This window comes from Phascolarctos cinereus, unplaced genomic scaffold (assembly GCF_003287225.1).
Source record: "Phascolarctos cinereus isolate Bilbo 61053 unplaced genomic scaffold, phaCin_HiC Scaffold_4;HRSCAF=312, whole genome shotgun sequence".
NCBI classification, from domain to species: domain Eukaryota; kingdom Metazoa; phylum Chordata; class Mammalia; order Diprotodontia; family Phascolarctidae; genus Phascolarctos; species Phascolarctos cinereus.
In genome coordinates, this window is record NW_027555847.1 from 310,920,764 (window position 1) to 310,940,134 (window position 19,371).

A 19,371-nucleotide genomic window follows, 5' to 3' on the forward strand; every position below is an offset into this window, starting at 1 on the left:
AGTGCAATAACAGCAAATAAAAATGCTGACATACTAACCACAGAGTAGCATTTCTGGTCAGGGCACACACATTATGAAGTCTATATACGCGCTCTGCTTATTCGTGTTTAAAAGATTTTGAAGCAAAAACCAGACTAGTTCAAACCCATTGTACACTTGCAAAACTGCCCCCCAATTTACATGCCTCATCATCTCTTTTCAAGTCCACTGTAAATGATGCCTTTATAGGCTTAGAGTACTTTTAAAGACTCTTGAGAAGAAGCCTGGTGTACTGCCTAGACATCTAAGTGGTGCAGTGGATAGAAGGCTGGACCTTGAGTCAGGAAGATTCAGTTGTTTTTCAGTCATGTCTGACTCTTTGTGACCCCATTTAGGGTTTTCTTGGCAAAGATACTAGAGTGGTTTGCCATTTCCTTCTCCAGTTCATTTGACAACTGAGGAAACTAGAGGCGAACAGGGTGAAGTGACTTGCCCAGGGTCACAAAGCTAGTAAATATCTCAGTTTGGATTTGAGCTCAGGAAGAGGAGTCTTCTTGACTCCAGGCCTGGCACTCCATCCACTACACCACTTAGCCTTCCCCAAGAAGACTTGAGTTCAAATGGTTTCAGACACTTATTAGGAGTGTAACCCTGGGCAAGTAACAACCTCTGGCTGACTCAGTTTCTTCAGTTATAAGATGGAGATAATAATAGCACCTAACTCACAGGGTTGTTGTGAAGATAAAGTGAGATGATACTTATAAAGTGCTTTGCAAACTTTAAAGTACAATATAAATACTAGTGGGAAAAGAAGGAAGAGGAGGAGAAGGAGGAGGGGGGGAGGAGGAGGAGGAAGAGGATAACAACATCTACAACAACTGAACAATTTCACTGGGACTGAGAAAACCACATTTCAAGTACCAATTCTGACACCTCTTAGGTGTGTGACTGTAGGGAAATTGCATAGACTTTCTGAGCCTCAGTCTCCTCATCCATAAAATGGAGAAAACACTTGTACTACTTACTTTACAAAATTGTTGGGAGAAAAGAACTTTTTGAAACTTAAAGCACTATAGAAATGTGAGGTATTATTATTAAGTAATGAGACTGATACCACTGAGGATAGAGGCAGCAATCGGCTAAAATAACATGCCCACAATAGAGATTTACATTATAGCCCATTATATCAAGGGTAGTTGAATATCAGAATGAGTTTTACTGGTGGCTAAGGACCCTCCTTCTCTAGCTATTTTTAAGAATGTTTGTCTAGAATAACAGAAATAGTCTGACTGGCAGTTGGGTAGGGGGGCTCCATGAACCTCAGAAGTGCTTCTCTATGATTAGCTAGTTCTGTTATTAGCTAGTTTCTACTTGTTCCATGCAGATACTTACTTTGAAAAACATATGCTATATTGTAGCTCCTAATTGTTCCCAAAACAATTCTAGACAGCTAGATAATGCAATGGATAGAGCACTGGGCCTCAGATCATGAGGACATGAGTTTATTTCCAGCCTCTGACACTTACGAGCTGTGTGACCTTGGGCAAGTCATTTAACCTTGCTTGCCTCAGTTTCCCCATCTATAAAATGGGGATGATAATAATAGCACCTACCTTGCAGGGTTGCTGTAAGGATCAAATGATACAATATTTGTCAAAGGCACTTAACACAATGCCTGGCACATAGTAGGCACTATATAAATGCTAGCTATTATTATCAAAACAGAAATCCCCCCCCCCAAATGGGAAGTTGATAGGACATCATCCATTAATAAGCAAGCACTATTGTGTTGTGTTGTGAATTCTTGTCTTCGGAATCATTTGGGGCTGTGGTCATCTTCATCCTACTAGCACTAATTAAAATGAGATAACATATGTAAAACACTTCACACACCTTAAAGTGCTATATAAATGGCAGCTATTTTTTTTTCTGGTCCTAGAGTTTGTGGCATTTGAGGGGACAGACCTACTTTGGTAGAATGTGGTTCATGAGGAAGTATGACATATAATTAATGAAACAGAATGACTCATCTTACAATGCCTTTACCTCAGTATATTAGCCGTGGCTTTCCTTTCTTGGGGTAGAAGGTCTGGGTCTCTCAAGACTTCCTCCAGCAAATTTAGGACATTCATCTTTAGTTCATTGTTGAGTTCAAAATCCTACAAAATAAAAATAACTTGAATCTAAGAGTTTAAGATTTGAAATGGTAAGTCCCAAACTACGTGTCACCATTTTCCCGGTTACATTCCTATATAACCAACTGGGCCTTGGTTTATCCAGGTTATGTTTTTAAACAGTCTACACACGATAGAAGGATCTGTAAACTCAGCTATGGCATTTTCTTTGATTCTGCCATTGGGAATATGATGTATGAAGTAACTGATTCAATTCAACAAACAAATATTAAATGCCCACTATGTTTTAGCTGTCAGAAGCTATTGAATAAAAGGTAAAGGTATGAAGGTAAATTTGTATTTATTGAATCACTTAACAGGTACTTACTAAGCACCTTCTAGTGCTAGGCACTATGCCAGACCACATTTGGTGGGAGTGGGGGGAGGGAACACAAAGATGAATAAGACACAGTTCCTACACTCATGGAGCCTATGGTCTAGTTGGCTACACCTACTTATGCTGCCCTTTCATAGGAAAAGGACATGCAGTTGTAACAGTTTAGATTTTTTTTCTCCCTGAATATGTTTCATTATATGCTGCTCTTACCTTAAAGGTGAACTATTTTTTATTTAAAATGATATAAAAATGATTTCTAGCACATGTAACTACAAGTTTATAAATGAAAAAGCCCAAATAAAGGAAAGGAAAAAATAAATTTCAGTGTATTCTTGGCTTTGCAGAAACTAACCTACTTTGCAAATTCTCTACCACTGTAAATGTCCTTCATCATTCGATTAATTCCTGTCATTACCATGAGCTCACATGTCAGTCTGACCTTGGTTTTGGGGAGGAGTTACATAACGATGAGTTTTAAACACTCTACATGTCCATTTCACAATTCAGTGTCTGTTTCCTTGGGTACAGAAGGCACAGGGCACACTGAGTACTGAGATCAGGCATAACAAGCCAGCACTGTCCAATGGGACTCAGCCACTCATTTCTATTTCTGTTACATGCTGAAGGAGAGGAAAGTGCAACGTTTTTATTGCTATTTTCTCTATTCTGTTTTCCTTTTCAAGGTAGAATGGTTGGAAAGAAGATTAACCTCCAAAGTCCTTACTCTGGGTGTCCTAATAATAACATCTCACAGTCATGTCACACTTTACAGTTGGCAGGGCACCTTTCCCATAATATTAACCTGAGGGAGCAGGGAAGTATTATCCCTGTGCTCTAGATGAGGAAAGTGAAGCTCGGAGGTCACAGGATAACAACACTTTAGATTTACAGCCAGCAGGAACATTAGAGGACATCTAGGCCAACCCTCTTATTTTACAGGTGGAGTAGAATTAGCAAAAAGTGAAGTGACTCGGCAAAAGTCACCCAGCAGAGCCTGGATTGCAGTTTAGGTGCTATTCAGCGTTCTTTCCATGGCATCATGCTGGTAATGGGATGTCCCCATGGCCACACAGTTCACAAATGCCTGAGCCAGGACTCAAACCGGGCATTCTGACTCCAAAACAGATTTTCTCTACTGTATGTTCCCTCATCACCATATATCCTACATACGCTGTCTCTCTATCGGAGACTCTCACAGCGATTAGGGACCATTTTCCTTAATGCTAGCTGATAGGTGTTAATTTAACATGCAAGTCTTCAAATAGTTATGTTATATATTTATTAATGTAATTAATTTGGTTATAAGCCATGAAAAGGCAGCCAGCACTGGGATAGGGTGTAGTGGAGAGAGCCCTGGGCCTGGAGTCAAGAAGAATCATCTTCCTGAGTTCAAATCTGGCCTCAGACATTTACTAGCTGTGTGACCCTGGGCAAGTCACTTTACCCTATTTGCCTCACTTTCTTTATCAAATGAGCTGGAGAAGGAAATGACAAATCCCTCCAGTACCTCTGCCAAGAAAACCCCAAATGGGATCACAGAGTTGGAAATTACTCAAACAACAAAAGCCATGTAATGAAGATATATCAGGATAGTGACTTTGCCTATAGCTAATTAATCAAGTCAACAAACATTTCTGTGACCTGACAGAGGAGTCATAAGTGAAGTACAATAAAATGCTCTGGGAAAACTTCAAAGAAAAGCATCCTTAAGGGGGGGGGGTGCTCTTTTATTTATTTGGGGTTGGGTAGGTTACTCTAAAAAAAAAACAGGCTCATTAGGACTTCTCAAAACAGCACTTCTAATATGAGATTCCAACTGAGAACAGTTTCTGCTAAGAACTTATAGCTAACATAAAGCACATTCTCTAACAAAGGCCAGATACAGAGTATCCCCAAAGTCATCATGTCATTTTAAGCTTTGATTAGCTAAAACTGCATGAAGACTTTGGGGACACCCTGTATTTATGATGCAATTACCTACCATTCACTTTCCTAAGAATCCTTAATATTTCTATTAATTTGACAATTTTCATTATCTCAGCTGCTTGTACAGACCTAGAATCAAGAGTTGAGTTGAAATCCAGTCACTGACACTTACTAGTTGTGTGACCCTGGGTATGTCACTTAACCTCTGTTTGACTTAGTTTCCTGAATTGTAAAAGGGGGATAATAATAGCACCTACCTTGAAGGATTGTTGTGAGGATCAAAGGAAATAATATTTGTAAAAAGTGCTTAGCAGAGTGCCTGGCACATAGTAGGCACACTATAAATGCTTATTCCCTTTTCCTTCACTTGACTTAGTGATACAGGTATGCTGTAATGTATTAATGCATTACATAATTGTATGAATAATTATACAATGTATTAATTGCCTAATGATACCTGTTTACTAAGTAATACAATGTGTAATGATGCAGGTTATTATTCTCATTTTTCCATTGAGGGAACTGAGGGACAGAGAATTTAGGTGACTTGCCTAAGCTTTCACAGCTAGTTAAGTGCCAAAGCCAGGAACAGAATCCAGATTTTTCTGATTCATAATCTACACTGTTTTCCATTCTGTGCAATGAAAGGCAGAACAGACACTAAAACTGAGCCAAGAGACCTTATATCCTTCTATTTGCTTATTTCATCTAATCAACAATCTAAACCAATAATAGCAGCCCTATCACTGCTGTCTCATCTCCTGTGATTCCTGTGCCTATATATAAGTAAATCCTCAGGGGACTGACTCAACACACTGAAGGTCTGCCTCCCTCTGTTTCTTTTAATATTTTGTGGATGTTAGTGCAGAACACAGGTTGTCTGTTTATTATCTAAGTCATTATATGATTCTTGATTTGGGGGCAGAATGAACCTTATTAGAGGTCACCTGGTTCACCGCCTTCATTTTACAGCTAAAGACAACGTAGAATAAGGTCAAGAGTGCTGTTCACAGCCACACAGTTTATGATGGGATCTCAGACTTCGATAACAAGTCCTAGGTTTAGATTCTCATTTTGAAACTAGCAGTGTGAGGATGAAGTAAGTGATTTAACTTCTTAAACTCTGTAAAAATGTGGATGGGCCTTTGTAGGAAGTTACCATCAAGGACAATTCCATCTCTCAGTATTACTGCTCTGCAAGAAATGCTGAAAGGAATAGTTTTAGAGAAACCTGGGAAGAGCTGTATGAACTGATGCAGAGTAAAGTAAGCAGAACCAAGAGAACAGTTCATACAATGGCTACAACTCTATAAAGACAATTTTGAAAGAACTCTGCTCAATGCAATGACCAACCATGGATTTTAGAGGACCATATACCATCTATCTCCTGTCAGAGAGGTGATACACTCAAAATGCAGAATAAGACATACATTTTTGGACATGTCGATGTGAGAATTTGTTGTTGGCACATGTATCTCTTATAAGAATTTTGTTTTTCTTTTTCCTTTCAATTTGGAATGGAAGAAAGGAAAAGGAAACCCAGGAATCGGGAAGCATCCCTCTGAGAGAGAGAGAGAGAGAGAGAGAGAGAGAGAGAGAGAGAGAGAAAGAGACAAAGAGAGACAGACAGACAGAGACAGAGAAGAAAACAGAAGGAAGGCCCCAAAAGAATTATGGATAAGCAGAATAGCTTTGAAAGTTATATGTTAAAGTTATTAAATATTTAAAAAGAAAAGTAAGCACTAGATAGATAACAGAAATTCATGGTTTCATGTACAATTCTTTGTATTCTATAGTATATAGAGAAATTTTATTTGGTGTTTATTGAGTTCAGAATAAAGAAAAATGGGGAAAAATTCCATCCTTTAAATGGAGTAGAAGAGATAAGGAGAATTGTTATTCTGGACCCAATTCTGACTGATAAATAGGAACTGATGACTGAAATAGAGAGGACAAGAAGATTGGGGGCAAAGTTATATTGGGGACAAAATAGGACATAAGAAGGAAAGGACCCCCTGAATGGGATGATATTAATGAACTATTCAAGTTCTTTTGCTTCTTCATTTTCTTCCAAAGAGAATGGGACTTTGGAATCAGAAGAAAAATAGTTATTAATAAGGAGAAACCCCTAAGAAATCAATGGTAAGGCAGCCTCTAGTTGACTTTAATGAGCTCAAGTCACCAAGCCTGGACAAATTGTATCCTAGGATACTGAGAGAACAATACAGAAATATTCAATATGCTCTGCTGAAATGCTATAACAACTATACAGTAAAAAATCATCACTTTCTCATGCAGGAAGATGGTTGCCTTATTTCAGTTAAAATTAAAATATTAATAACATATGTGCCTAATATTTTGCATTTATCCAGAATTTATAACCTTGGCTAGATGTACCTTTTCATTGTTTATTTCTTATGACCTGTAAGTGAGCTCTATCCTCCACTCAACCTTGAAGAAAGAAACTGCATCCCAAGAGAAATAGTTCTATGGTCAGAAATAAAGAGATTGTAAAGGGCACACTTGATGGTCTAGTATTCCAATGTAAAATTCAAGGGCCAGCTTTTTGTGAGTTACATTAGCTGGGGATTCCACAAGGTGGTGCTCCTGAGACAGCTGGATAAAGCTCTATACACACTGAAAAGCTTGCCTAACCCTCCCCCCTCTTGTCTTACAGCTGCAAGCCTCCGGATGATTTGGAAGCTCCTTCTCTAACCTCCAGAGCTAGACTAGGAAAAGGAGGTTGTTAAAGCTTGCTTTGTAAAGCTACATAGTAGCTCAAGTAAGCACACCTTGCTACTTCCCAGAAAGCCTGAGGTGTGTACTGAAATTATCATTAAAATGTCAGCTATTATTTTTTGCCAAGTCATGAACAGATGGGTAAAGTGCCTTAAGACTGGGAAAGGGGAAATCCCTAGAAATAAAAGCCTGCCCAAGTTTGAACCCTGGAAAGAGAAAATAGAAAAGATATGAGGACAGAGTCTCTGTTCTCTAGGACACACAGAGTTACAGAGGAGATAAGATATACAATCAAATAATTATAATCCATCAATAAACATTTATTAAGTGCCTACCATGTGCCAGGCATTGTGCTAAGCATCAGGGATTTAAAAAGAGGCAAAAGATAGTTCCTGCCCTCAAGGAGCTTACAGTCGAATGAAGGAGAGAATATGTAAACATGTACAGGAGATATGTATGTGTGTGTGTGTTTACACATATATACAGGATACATATATACAGAAAACTATATACAAGACAAATAGGAAATAATTAACAGAAGGAAAGCACTAAAATTAAGAGGATTTGGGAAAGGCTTCCAGTAAAAGATGGGATTTTAGTTGGAACTTAAAGGAAGCCAGGGAAGTCAAGAGGCAGAGAGGAAGAGGAAAAATATTCCAGGCATGAGGGAGAGCCAGAGAAAATACACAGAGCCAAGAGATGGAGTATCTTGTTTGAAGAACAGCCAGGAGGCCAGTTCACTGGATTGAAGAATATGTAGTTGATTGGAATGGGGAGAGATTTGGGGCAGGCACAGCCACCAGCAGATTATTGCCACAGTCCAGGCATGAGGTGATGAGGGCCTGCACTAGGTCAGGGTCAGAGGAGAAAAGGGGGTATATTTAAGAGATGCTGTAGAAGGGGAAACTGACAGGCTTTACCAACAGCTTGAATATGGGGGTGTGTGTGAGAGACAGGGGTTGAGGATGACTTGTAGGTTGTGAGCCTGAGGGACTAGGAGAACACTGTTGCCCTCTACTGTAATAGTGAAGGTAGGAGTGGGGGAAAGTTTCAAGGAAAAGATGATGAGTTCTGTTTTGGGTATGTTGAGTTTAAGGTGTCTACTAGGCATCCTGTTTAAGATGTCTGAAAGGCAACTGGCGATATGAGACTGGAGGTCAGTAGAGAGTTTGGGTCAGGATGGGTAGATATAATAACAATTAATAGTTCTATGCATTAAGAGAGCTTCACAGCCTATAGGGGTTTGGACAAGGAAGAGGTCACTTCTGGTAGGAGGCTCAGGGAAGGCTTCTTGAACTGGATCTTAACTGTAGACCTTAGACCTTAATAAAATATTTTCATATACATTATCTTTGTCACATATATATGACCCTTGAGGCAGGTTGGGTGGGTATTATTATTCCCAATTTACCAGGGAGGAAAATGAAGTTCAGAGAGATTAAGACTACGGTCATACAGCTAGTAAGGGCAAGAGCCAGGGACAGGAAGGATGTCACCGGGCTTCTAAATAGGTAAGAATCCACAGAGAATGTTAGGAAAGTAGCTTGAGTTGTTCAGTGTTGTTGGGACATAGGATAGGTAAGGGAGCTGTGGGAGATTATTCTGGGAAGGTGGTTTTGAGCCAGATCATGAAGGATCTTGAAAAATGGATAGATTACATGTATTTAATAGATGATGAGAAGCTATTGAAGTTTTCTGATTAAAGGAGTCAGATTTGTACCTTACGGAGAACAGTTGGTTGATGTGCCTTTTTAAAGGATCAGAAAAACTGAAGGAAGGGATATAAGTTAGAAAACTATTGTAACTGTTTAGATGGTGGTCATATGGGATTGAGCAGCTAGGTGGTGCAGTGGATAGAGTGCTAGGCCTGGAGTCAGGAGGACTCATCTTCCTGAGTTCATATTTGGCCTCAGACACTTACTGGCTGTGTGACCCTAGGCAAGTTACCTAACCCTGTCTACCTCAGTTTCCTCATCTCTGAAATGAACTGGAGAAGGAAATGGCAAACCCCTCTAGCATCTTTGACAAGAAAACCCCAAATAGGGTCATGAAGAGTCAGATAGGACTCAACAATACCACCCCATTACCACCACCACTGCCACCGCCACAATAGGGGACCAAATCATAGAGTAGAAATGGAATTCAATTCAATAACTTTTTGTTAAGCAAGGTACCATGATAGGTACTCAGGATACAAAGCCCTGCCCAAAAAAACCACCCCAAAATCACCCTTTAGTACACACAGTCCAAGAATTTGAAATATAATGGGGGAGACAACACATGTATATGTACTTATTTGATTAAAAGCAGAATTCAATATGGGCAAAGACCCTGACAAGGAAGAAAGACATTGCCTTCAACTGGGTGATGATGGGGGTTTTCAGGTGGAATCTAACAAAGCCCTCCATTAAAATCTTACTCTGAAGCCTCATCTAGGCATGGAGGGGACTCTGGGTTCTCTAAGGCTATGCCCATAAATAGCAAGTTCTAACAACTCCTATCAAGTTGGAAAGGCTTCGGGTCTGTGACTATCAATTGGCTGTATATATCTGTCATCCAAAGACCAGCATACTTAATTTTGGAGAGTTTCATCATGAGAGTGACCATGTGCTAGAGAGTCATTTTGATTTGCATTAGGGGAGTGAGTACCTATAGAGATAAAACCACAGATTGGATTTGTTCATGCCACCACAGTGTCTAGCACAGAGCTTGATATCTAGTAGATATTTAATAAATGCCTGTTGATTGATTGAAAGAGCTTTGTGTTGGGGCAGGCAGGTAGCACAGGGAACAGAGCAACACCCTAGAGTCAGGAGGACCAGAGTTCAAATCTGGCCTCAGATACTTATTAGCTGTGTGACCCTGGGCAAGTCACTTAACCCTGATCCCTGATTGCCGAGAGAGAGAGAGAGAGAGAGAGAGAAGAGAGAGAGAGAGAGAGAGAGAGAGAGAGAGAAGAAGGAAGGACGGACAAAAGAAAGAAAGGAAAAGAAAGAGAATTTTGTGCTAAGAATCAAGAAACCCAGGCTGTAGTTCTAGAGCTACCATTTACTCTCAGTTGCCTCATCTGTAAAATAAGGGAGTTACATTAGATAGAGGCTTCATCACCGTTTTTGTGCCATGGACTCCTCAGGCAGTCTGGTCAAGCTGATGGACCCCTTCTCAGAATAATGTTTTCAAAATTAATAATTGAAGGAAATGCCAAATTTCAGTAAGAGGTTAGTAAAATTAAAAATGTAATCCCCCCCATCCTAAGTCACAGACCACCTGAAATCTTTCTATAGCCCCATAGTGGTCTGTAAGAAGCCCAATTAAGATGCCCAGGATTAGGGGCTTTTTAATGTATCTTCTGTTTCTAACAGATAGAAACTCTGTTAAGTGTGACAAATATTGGAATGTTAGAGATTCTAAACTGAATCAACAAACTGGCCAATTAACTAGGATTAATAAGGACAAAACATAAAATAGTGAATGGTATCAAGCCTGGCTAGTCCAGTACTTAGAATCATAGATTTGGAACTAGCAGGGAGAAGCCTTAAAGTCCAATGCCTTTGTTTTAGAGTTGAAAAAAATAAAGCTCTCAGAGGTGAAGTGACTTGTCTAGGGTCACCCAGAAAATTAAGTATCAGAGGTAGGATTTGGAGACCAGCACTCTATTCACTATAGCACATGGCCTCTCAAACTTAAACTATTCCCTGCTTATAAGTTAAGCGTTTTTGAAGCTTCATATTTTTTTTTACGACAGTAGGGAAATATCTAGTAATTTTCTACTTATACTCCAATGAATTTGCAAGTCACTGGAAAAATCTGACAAGAATGAGAATTATGATGATAATTTTCTCATTGGAGCTTAGTATCAGTGAGATTCTATACTACTTGGTTCAATCTGGGGCCACCTCTTCCTAAGGGAGTCAGCAAGGTCTTTCACTGGCTCAGATTTAGCAAAGCCCCCTACTGATTGGTACACATAATAAAGGCAGAACTAAGAGCCTAGAAAACAGAGAACAACAATTTGCCTCTTTCCCTTCGCTTTTGTTCTAGATTAAAAATGATTATTGAGAACTCGGAGAATCTTGAGACTAAAATGTGCTTTGTAATCTAGCTTCCATCTAGCTCTATATGCTTTCTTTTATAAAGAAATGAATGTGGGGACCAAAGGATTCCTATAAGGGTGGAATGGGAGTCATAAGGAATTGTTAACTCTAAGTCATAGAGTATAAGGAAAATTTAAGAGAAAGAGAATATTAACGTGTGTGTGTGGGGGGGGAGATTAAAGAAAGCTTCCCAGAGGAGATGGTACCTAAATTGAGCCTTGAAGGAAGACTGAAAAGCAGATGAGAAGTCAGTTTATTCCAGATATGGCGAACATTTTGTGCCATCTTTCCAAGGTCATGTAATTCCCATGTGACTTCCCAAGGTCATGTGATTCATATATGACTTGGGACATCAAAGCTCTTTTTATTAAGCTGAATCTTTATTCTTATTTCTTTTCATGTACTAATATAACCATTTCCACTATAAGAATTACTGACATTTTTTAAAAGGGTATCAACATTCAACCCTGTATTTTCCAGTCTGTTCTACTATGACCACAAAAATGTATTAAATCCGTAGTTTATGTTGCAAAAAAAGGAGAAAGAAACTCTAGGGGATCTATCCTAGAAGATTTTGAAATATCTGTCAAATCTGAAGGTTTTAAACACTGGAAGAAATTGCCAAAGATTATTTTATAATTTTCAAGAATTCTAAGTGTTTGTTGAGTAATCATAAATTGCTCGTGGAATGCAAATTGTAGCAGAACATACAAGAAAAGGGAGCCAATTAGCTTTTTTTTTTGTTTGGAACAAAAAAAAAAAAGAAAGAATGAATCTCTCTTTATTGCCCAGGGTGCAAGAGCAGCAGTCATTCATAGTCCTGATCCCACTACTGATCATCATGGAAGCTTTGACTTGATTAGTTTCCGATCTAGCCTGGTTAGTTCCTCCTTAAGCATTCTGATGAGTTATATTGTATATCATATTATATCACATTGTATCATATTATAGCATATCAGTGCCGGAATAAGTATGGACCCTGAATCAGCTTTAGTAGTACTGCAGCTCAGAACTCTAGAGCTCAAGCAATTCACCAGCCTCAGTCTCTCTCCACAGCAGTGGGGATGACTGGTCTGTGACACCATGACCAAAAAGGAATTTACATTTAAAGAGAAGATAGTTAAGTGTATTTCACTGTCTAGGTGCCTTTTTAGAAATCTTGTAACCTATAAGCATTTAGTACGTATCAAGCATTTGATAGCTAGTTGTTGAAAGAATTATTTATTTAACTAAATTTACTAGAAGATAAAGACAACTTTGGATAGGGCAAGCCATAGATAATATGCATCATAATTTCACTTAAAATAGGTAAGTGGGTTTTGGGGTTAATTTGAAAGAGTCAAGGGAGTTAGCTAGGCATATGAGGAGTGGGAGGCTATTAGGAGAAGGCATGGGGAGTAGGATGTGGGAAATATGTTAGAATAAAAATAACTGTGAAGAAGCTAATGGTAACAAAATGACTCCCACTCAGCTAATATGTGGGGGGGGGGAGTAGAATAAAATCTATATTGAAAATACATTTACCAGTCCCCAAAAAAGATACACATTTTTATGATTGCTGAGCTTCGGCCTCTAGTTCACAATGACTGCCTAGATTGGCACTTTGGAAGACTGTAACTCAACCTAGAAAACCAGCATTTCCCAAGCTCTCATCTTCAGACAACCAAAGAGATTTATCCCATTTAAAAATAATTTCTCATAAAAAAGGAGAATTTTTCCAGACATCAATTTTTGGCTTCTCATTGTACACCTAATTAACACAAGCTGGGATCTTTGAGGACAATGCACGGTGGAAGACTGGGGAAAAATTCAAAAGTCTAGCAGTTTCTGCTTTTAAGACTTCTTTTTCTTTCACTGACATACTTGGTTAAATAACTCCCAATAGTTTTACCTAAAATACTTTTTGCTCCCACCCCAATACTGGCCTGAGGAAAAGTACCAAAACTTGGTCCATAAGTAAAGATCCCCACGTGCTTTATGATTGATGGAGTTGGTAAGAGGCATTTGATTCATTTCCCCCAGGAAAAGGCTGTGTATATATCCATATCCCATCAAAAAACCCCAGCAAAGCATCATTCTAGAGGTGGTAGACCACCACCTCTACACAAGGTACTTTCCTTGAAGGATACTGGGGAGAAGGCAACAATTTGTAATTATAGAACACCTTTAATCTTTAGAATGAAACCTTCCTTGTGACCCTGAGGGACAGAGAATACAAACACTAGCCCCAGTGATAGATGGAGGTGGGGTGGGGAGAGATGAAGATCTATGTGTCAGTGACATATGTGTTCATGGGTAACAGGTAAAATAGCCCTATTGCTGTCTCCCCTGTACTGGCCTCACCTTGTAATGTACAGTCTGTTCACACCTCTCTAGTTCCAACACGACTTCCTATAGTGCTCCATAGAGTTACCGGAGCCAAAGGATGTAATGGTTCCCGGCTGTTACTTACTACCTGTGTGACCAAGGCAAGTTGCTTAACCACCCTGCACCTCAGTTGTCAAGTGTAAATGGAGGGAGAGGGACTAGAGGATCACTGAAGTCCCTTGCAACTTTATATCTAAGATCCCATAACTCTATGATGCCTCCCACACTGTTGGGGAAATCCACTGTGGCAGTGAGGGACAGGGGAGTAGTTATAAAGAAGGATGGGAACAAAGAATGAGGGTGACTTGAGGTCTGGCAGGTGCTCCACTGTCAGTCTCCCCAAGCCAGCTAGCTGTGCTTACAAACCACCTCCTCTCATTCCTCCAGCCCAACAGCAGCAACAAACAAAAACCAAACAGATAAAGTGGAGATGTGACTGCAGTCACCATGAGTCCAAAGTCCTCCATAGTAACCTCCACACTAAAAGAGGTGTGAAATAACAACTTGTGATGATGGAACACTTTTAATGTTTAGCATAGAACTTTCCTTGTGCTCTGAGTGACAGGAAGTGCAAATACTTTCCCTACTGAACAGACAGGGATCTTAAAGATGTTCATTGACTTACCCATGGTCATACAAGTACTAAATGTCAAAACCAGGATTTGAACCTCATTCCCTTAACCCAAAGACCAACGTTATTTCCATGGTACCATTCAGCCCCTCAACCAACTAAATTCAGATGGCACATGGTATATGGAGTTACCTGCAGAGAATTCGTCAGAGGGAGAGAGACCTATTGGCTTTAAGAATAAGGAAAATAAATTATGAGAGACAAAATTCCCTATGGCTCTTACAGTTGATAGCTTCTTCAAAGTCACACAACTTCTGTTTGCCTCAGTTTCCTCCTATGTAAAATGGGGATAATAATAGTACTTACCTCCAAGGTTGTTATAAGGATCAAATGAGATGATAATTGTAAAGGGCTAAGCACATTGCTTGGCACAGAGTAAGTGCTATATCACTGTTAGCTATTATTATTATTATTAAAGGGGATGAAAAGCACTCTTTTTTTTATAACAGTCTGATCCAAAGTAGGGAACTTCTGAACATTTTCTCTCTCAACACTGATTCACCTCTATTAATGTACCGCGTTAATTAAATAAGTCTTATTTTAAAGGAGCCACTCGGTATAAACTTAAGCAGGACATGGAAGATTCAAAGCATACAACAAAAGCATTTACATTTTGGGAAACATGTTTGTGGGAATGTTAAAGGAATTGAGGTCTTGTTTTTATAGTGGAGAAGAGTAACCTAAACAATGACAGTAATCTTAACAAAGGCAATGAAGGTGGGGCAATGAAAAGAGCACTGGGCCAGGAAGTCAGGGAGTCATGTGTGCAAAAGCTGTGACCCTAGCAAGGGACTTAATCTATCCCTGCCTCAGTTTCCTCAGGTATAAAATGGGCATAATAAAAGCACCTACCTCACAGGATTGCTGTGAAGATCAAATGAGATATTTATAAAGCTGCTTAGCACACTATTTGGCACACAGTAGGTGCTTAATAAATACATGCTTCCTCTTAAGGTAATCATTCTAATTTGGATAACCCCTTATACTCATATAGTACTTTATATATTCTGAAGTACTTTTCACTTGGTTCTCATGACAACCTTGTGAGCATTATTATCTCCATTTTACATTTAAGAAAACAGAGGTGCAGAGTAACTTTGTCCAGAGTCAAGTTACAGAACAAGTTATTAGAAGGGCAGCACTAAAAACTTGGGCTTCCCGACTGCCGGTCCAGTGCTCATTTCGCTACACTGTATCTGAGTCCCTACAAAACCAAGCACTTCATGATTTACTATAATGAAACTTGCTGCCCAAGTCAGTACAGTCCTCAAGGGCAGCATACGCCAATATCTTATCTCAATAATATAACAAAACAGAATAAGGAAACACTGTTTTGAAAATAAGTACTGCATCCTCATGTCCAAGGAGTACAAGAAATCTAGACTAGCCAAAAAGATCTCGGGCTGTAGGACCAACTGAACGGAATACATCCTGCATCTTTTCTATTTCCCTTTGATTTACTCTGAGAATTTCTAAGAAATCGAGCCATATTTGCTCCTTGTGGACATTTATACTCCCTTAGCTTAACAATGACCATAATGTGATATGAGTGACCTGGGGAGGAGGAAAATGGATCAATGAGATTTTGAGCCCATCTATCTAGTAATGCTGTAAAGTCATTTGCAAGGCTGAAGTATTTAATGATTAATTTGCTATTGGGGTGGGGAGGGGAGAAGAATATCTTTTAAGTATCAGAGCAGCTGGACAGCTGGACCACTTCTCTAACTTCCCCCCACCCTCACCCTGTTGATTCGGGCAATATGACCTGAGAGTGAAGGGAATCCAGAGAGGGGTGTCCTCCTGTACCCACTACCTGGCATCTACACCAAAGGGCACTAGCCTAGTAACACCTCTGACAACTGCACAGATGGAACTGCAGAGGCTGACCCAGATGTCCTAAGAAGGCCCTAAAACAAAGGCTACTGGGATAAATGTAATCCTTCTCCACATCAAATGGTTACCAAATGCAATAGGAAGAACTTTTTAAATTAAAAAAAAATGCCAACATAAAAATGCATTTGAATTAGTCTTTCTTCTTTGTACAGGCCCTGAAATAGAACCCAAGAGGGGAAAACATTAGGTAGTATCATAATAGTACAGTACTCCATTGAGTAAAGGGTCAGTTTTCCAAGAATTTGTTTGAAAGTTAGTTCTTTAGAACTTGGGGATAATTCTATGCGTGATGGTGAGGTTCTCAAGTAGGCTCATAAAAACCTCTTTAACCCCCGATGTAGCTGAACTCTCCAATAAATGGTAGTATAGAATCTAAGTGCAATTTTTTAACATGAAAATTCATTCCACTTCCAACTTGAGATATCAGGAATATTAGGGAAGGTGGGACCAGGAGTAAGCCAGGGCAATATAATAAGACTAAATGGATGCTTTCTTTTGAAATTTGGATGTTGTCACTCTTAATATATGCTGTGTGTTCCAACACAGTGCCTGGTATACTATAAGTGCTTAATAAATACAGTTTGCTGCTGCTGATCAACTACTGCGGAGAAGGGACCTATTTTCCTCAATGCCAATTGCTAACCAATTGCTCCCAACAGGCAGATAAGCTCAAAAGCCCTGGAGTGGCACCATCCCTAATCACTGGTCCTGCTTTGCACAAAGTACTTAATAAATACCTTTTCATGCATTCATTGATAAATGCTTTTTGATTGATTATGGAAGGAATATCTCTCATTAACACTTCACTGAGATGACTGAAGATATTTCCTTCATAGGGCCTGGGTCCTTTCCCACTTGTTAAGAATAATTCAATCTATTAGAGGTAATTCGATTGGCTCATACTAGTGTGACTGAGCCACACCTTTGTACTAGATCTCTGCAAGGCGGCCTGGAGGGACTTTGTCTCAGGGAAGCTATGTCCCACAGACATCCCCGGGAAGAGCCATCCTGCCTTCTGTTTCCTCATCATGGTGTTCAGGTCACTAGAGAATCTGAGAACAATAAAGGAGCTAAGTAACTCAGAGGTCATCTGGTTAAGCTCACGTATGAACAAGAACCGTCCCTACAACATAATAATCCCCACTTATTTAGCCCTTTAAAGTTTGCAAAGCCCTTGAAATATCTGATTTTCTTTCATCCTCCTGCCTACTCTGTGAGGTAAGTGCTATTATCATACTCATGTTACAGATGAGAAAATAGAGGCTGATTGAAGCAAATTGACTTGCTAAGGGACACACAGCTAGCAAGTGAATCAAGCAGGATTTGAACTCAGGTCTTCTGGATTCCAAGTCCAGCATTCTATCCACTCTTCTATCTAGCATGCACTCTTCTTATGAGTTAGGTAGAAAACAGTACTCATTTTTCATGAAAGTAAACTATGAAAAGTAAAGGCATTCTTTAGAGATATTGCAGTTGTGGTTCTAGATCACTGCAATAAAGCGAATATTGCAGGAAAGCGAGTCACACGAGTTTTCTGGTTTCCCAGTACATATAAGTTATGTTTACACTATGCTGTAGTCTATTAAGTGTGCAATTGTATTATGTGTAAAACACAAGGCACATACCTCAATTTAAAATGTTTTGTTGCTAAAAATGCTAACCATCATCTGAGTCTTCAGCAAGTCATAATCTTTTTTGCTGGTGGAGGGTCATGCCTCAATGTTGATGGCTTCTGGCTGATCAGGGTGGTAATGGCTGAAGGTCGGGGTGGCTGTGGTAACTTCTTAAAATAAGACAACAATGAAGTTTGCCACATTGATTGACTCTTCCTTTCACTTGAATACTTATAGGCCACTGTAGGGTTATTAACTGGCCTAATTTAAATATTATTGTGTCTCAGGGTATAGGGAGGCTGGAAGAAAGGGAGAAAGATGGAGGAATGCCCCATTAGTGGAGCAGTGAGACCACATACAACATTTATTAAGTTGCCATCTTATATGGGAATGGTTCGTGGTGTCCCAAAATAATTACAAGAGTGACATCAAAGATCACTGGTCACAGATCACCATAACAGATATACTAATAATGAAAAAGTTTGAAATATTGTGAGAATTACCAAAATGTGACAGAGAGACACAAAGTGAGTGCATGCTATTGGAAAAATGGTGCCCATAGACTTTCTCAACACAGAGTTATTGCAAACCTTCAATTTGTAAAAAAAACACAACATCTGTGAAGTGCAATACAGCAAAGTGCAATACGAGGTACATGAAGCTAAACTTGAAAGTTCTATAACAGTACAAAATGACTGTTGAGCATATACATTATTAATATTCTAACTGAATGAAATAAAGCGATCCTTTTACCACTTGACAGAACCATGACTTTTTAATGAATCATTGCTATTTTGAACAGCACATACTAAGCAACCAATTTATATATTATGTGTTTAGAAAAAAGTCTGCACATTAAGGGGAAAACCTCCAGACATGTATGACTGGAAATGAAGATGTGTCCATTATTCTGCCAAAGTGAAGAATAACTCATGTTTGTCCAACATTCATAGAATTACAGAATCTCAAGACTTGGAAAGGAACCAGAAACTACATAGTTGAAGCCATTACTGACCAAGAATTCCTTCTAAACACCCCCTGAACATGGTTATCCAGCATCTAATAATAACAACAATGCCAGCACTTACTATGTGCCACATACCATGCTGAGCACTTTACAAATATTATCTCACTAGAGCCTCACAACAACTCTGGGAGGTAGGTGCTATGACAACCACCAATTTACAGATGAGGGAACGGAGGTAAACAGAGGTTAAGTAACTTGCCAAGGGTCACACAGCTAGCAAGTATCTGAGGCTAGATTTGAACTCAGGTCTTCAGGACTCCAGACCCAGTGCTCTATCCTCTGTGTCATCTATCTGCCATTTGTTCCAAGACTCTCCAACGATAGCCTGTTCTACTTTTGGATGGCTCCAATTGTTAGAAAGTTTTTCCTTACCATAAACCTAAATCTGCCTCTTATATGTACCCAGTGCTCTCATTCTGTCTTCTCGGACCAAACAGAATAAGCCTAGACCCTCTTTCACATGATTGCCCTTTAGACACCTGAAAGACAGATGCCATCCTAAATCTGCCCATGACTAGAGCTGCATCTATAAAATGAGGACATATGGTTTTGTAGAAAGGGCACTAGATTTGCAGTTCAAGTATCAACTCT

At 39.4% G+C, this 19,371-nt stretch overlaps 1 protein-coding gene across 3 annotated transcripts in view; it reads right to left on the reverse strand.

The window, feature by feature from the left end:
* The window catches only part of RASGRF2 (Ras protein specific guanine nucleotide releasing factor 2), a 324,254-nt gene that overhangs the window by 39,900 nt on the left and 264,983 nt on the right, over nucleotides 1-19,371 (reverse strand). For all 3 annotated transcript variants that reach the window (XM_021007670.2, XM_021007654.2, XM_078153147.1), the window contains one exon: nucleotides 2,026-2,138. In XM_021007670.2, coding sequence (XP_020863329.1) covers nucleotides 2,026-2,138 — 113 coding nt within the window. The remainder of the gene's footprint in view (nucleotides 1-2,025; nucleotides 2,139-19,371) is intronic.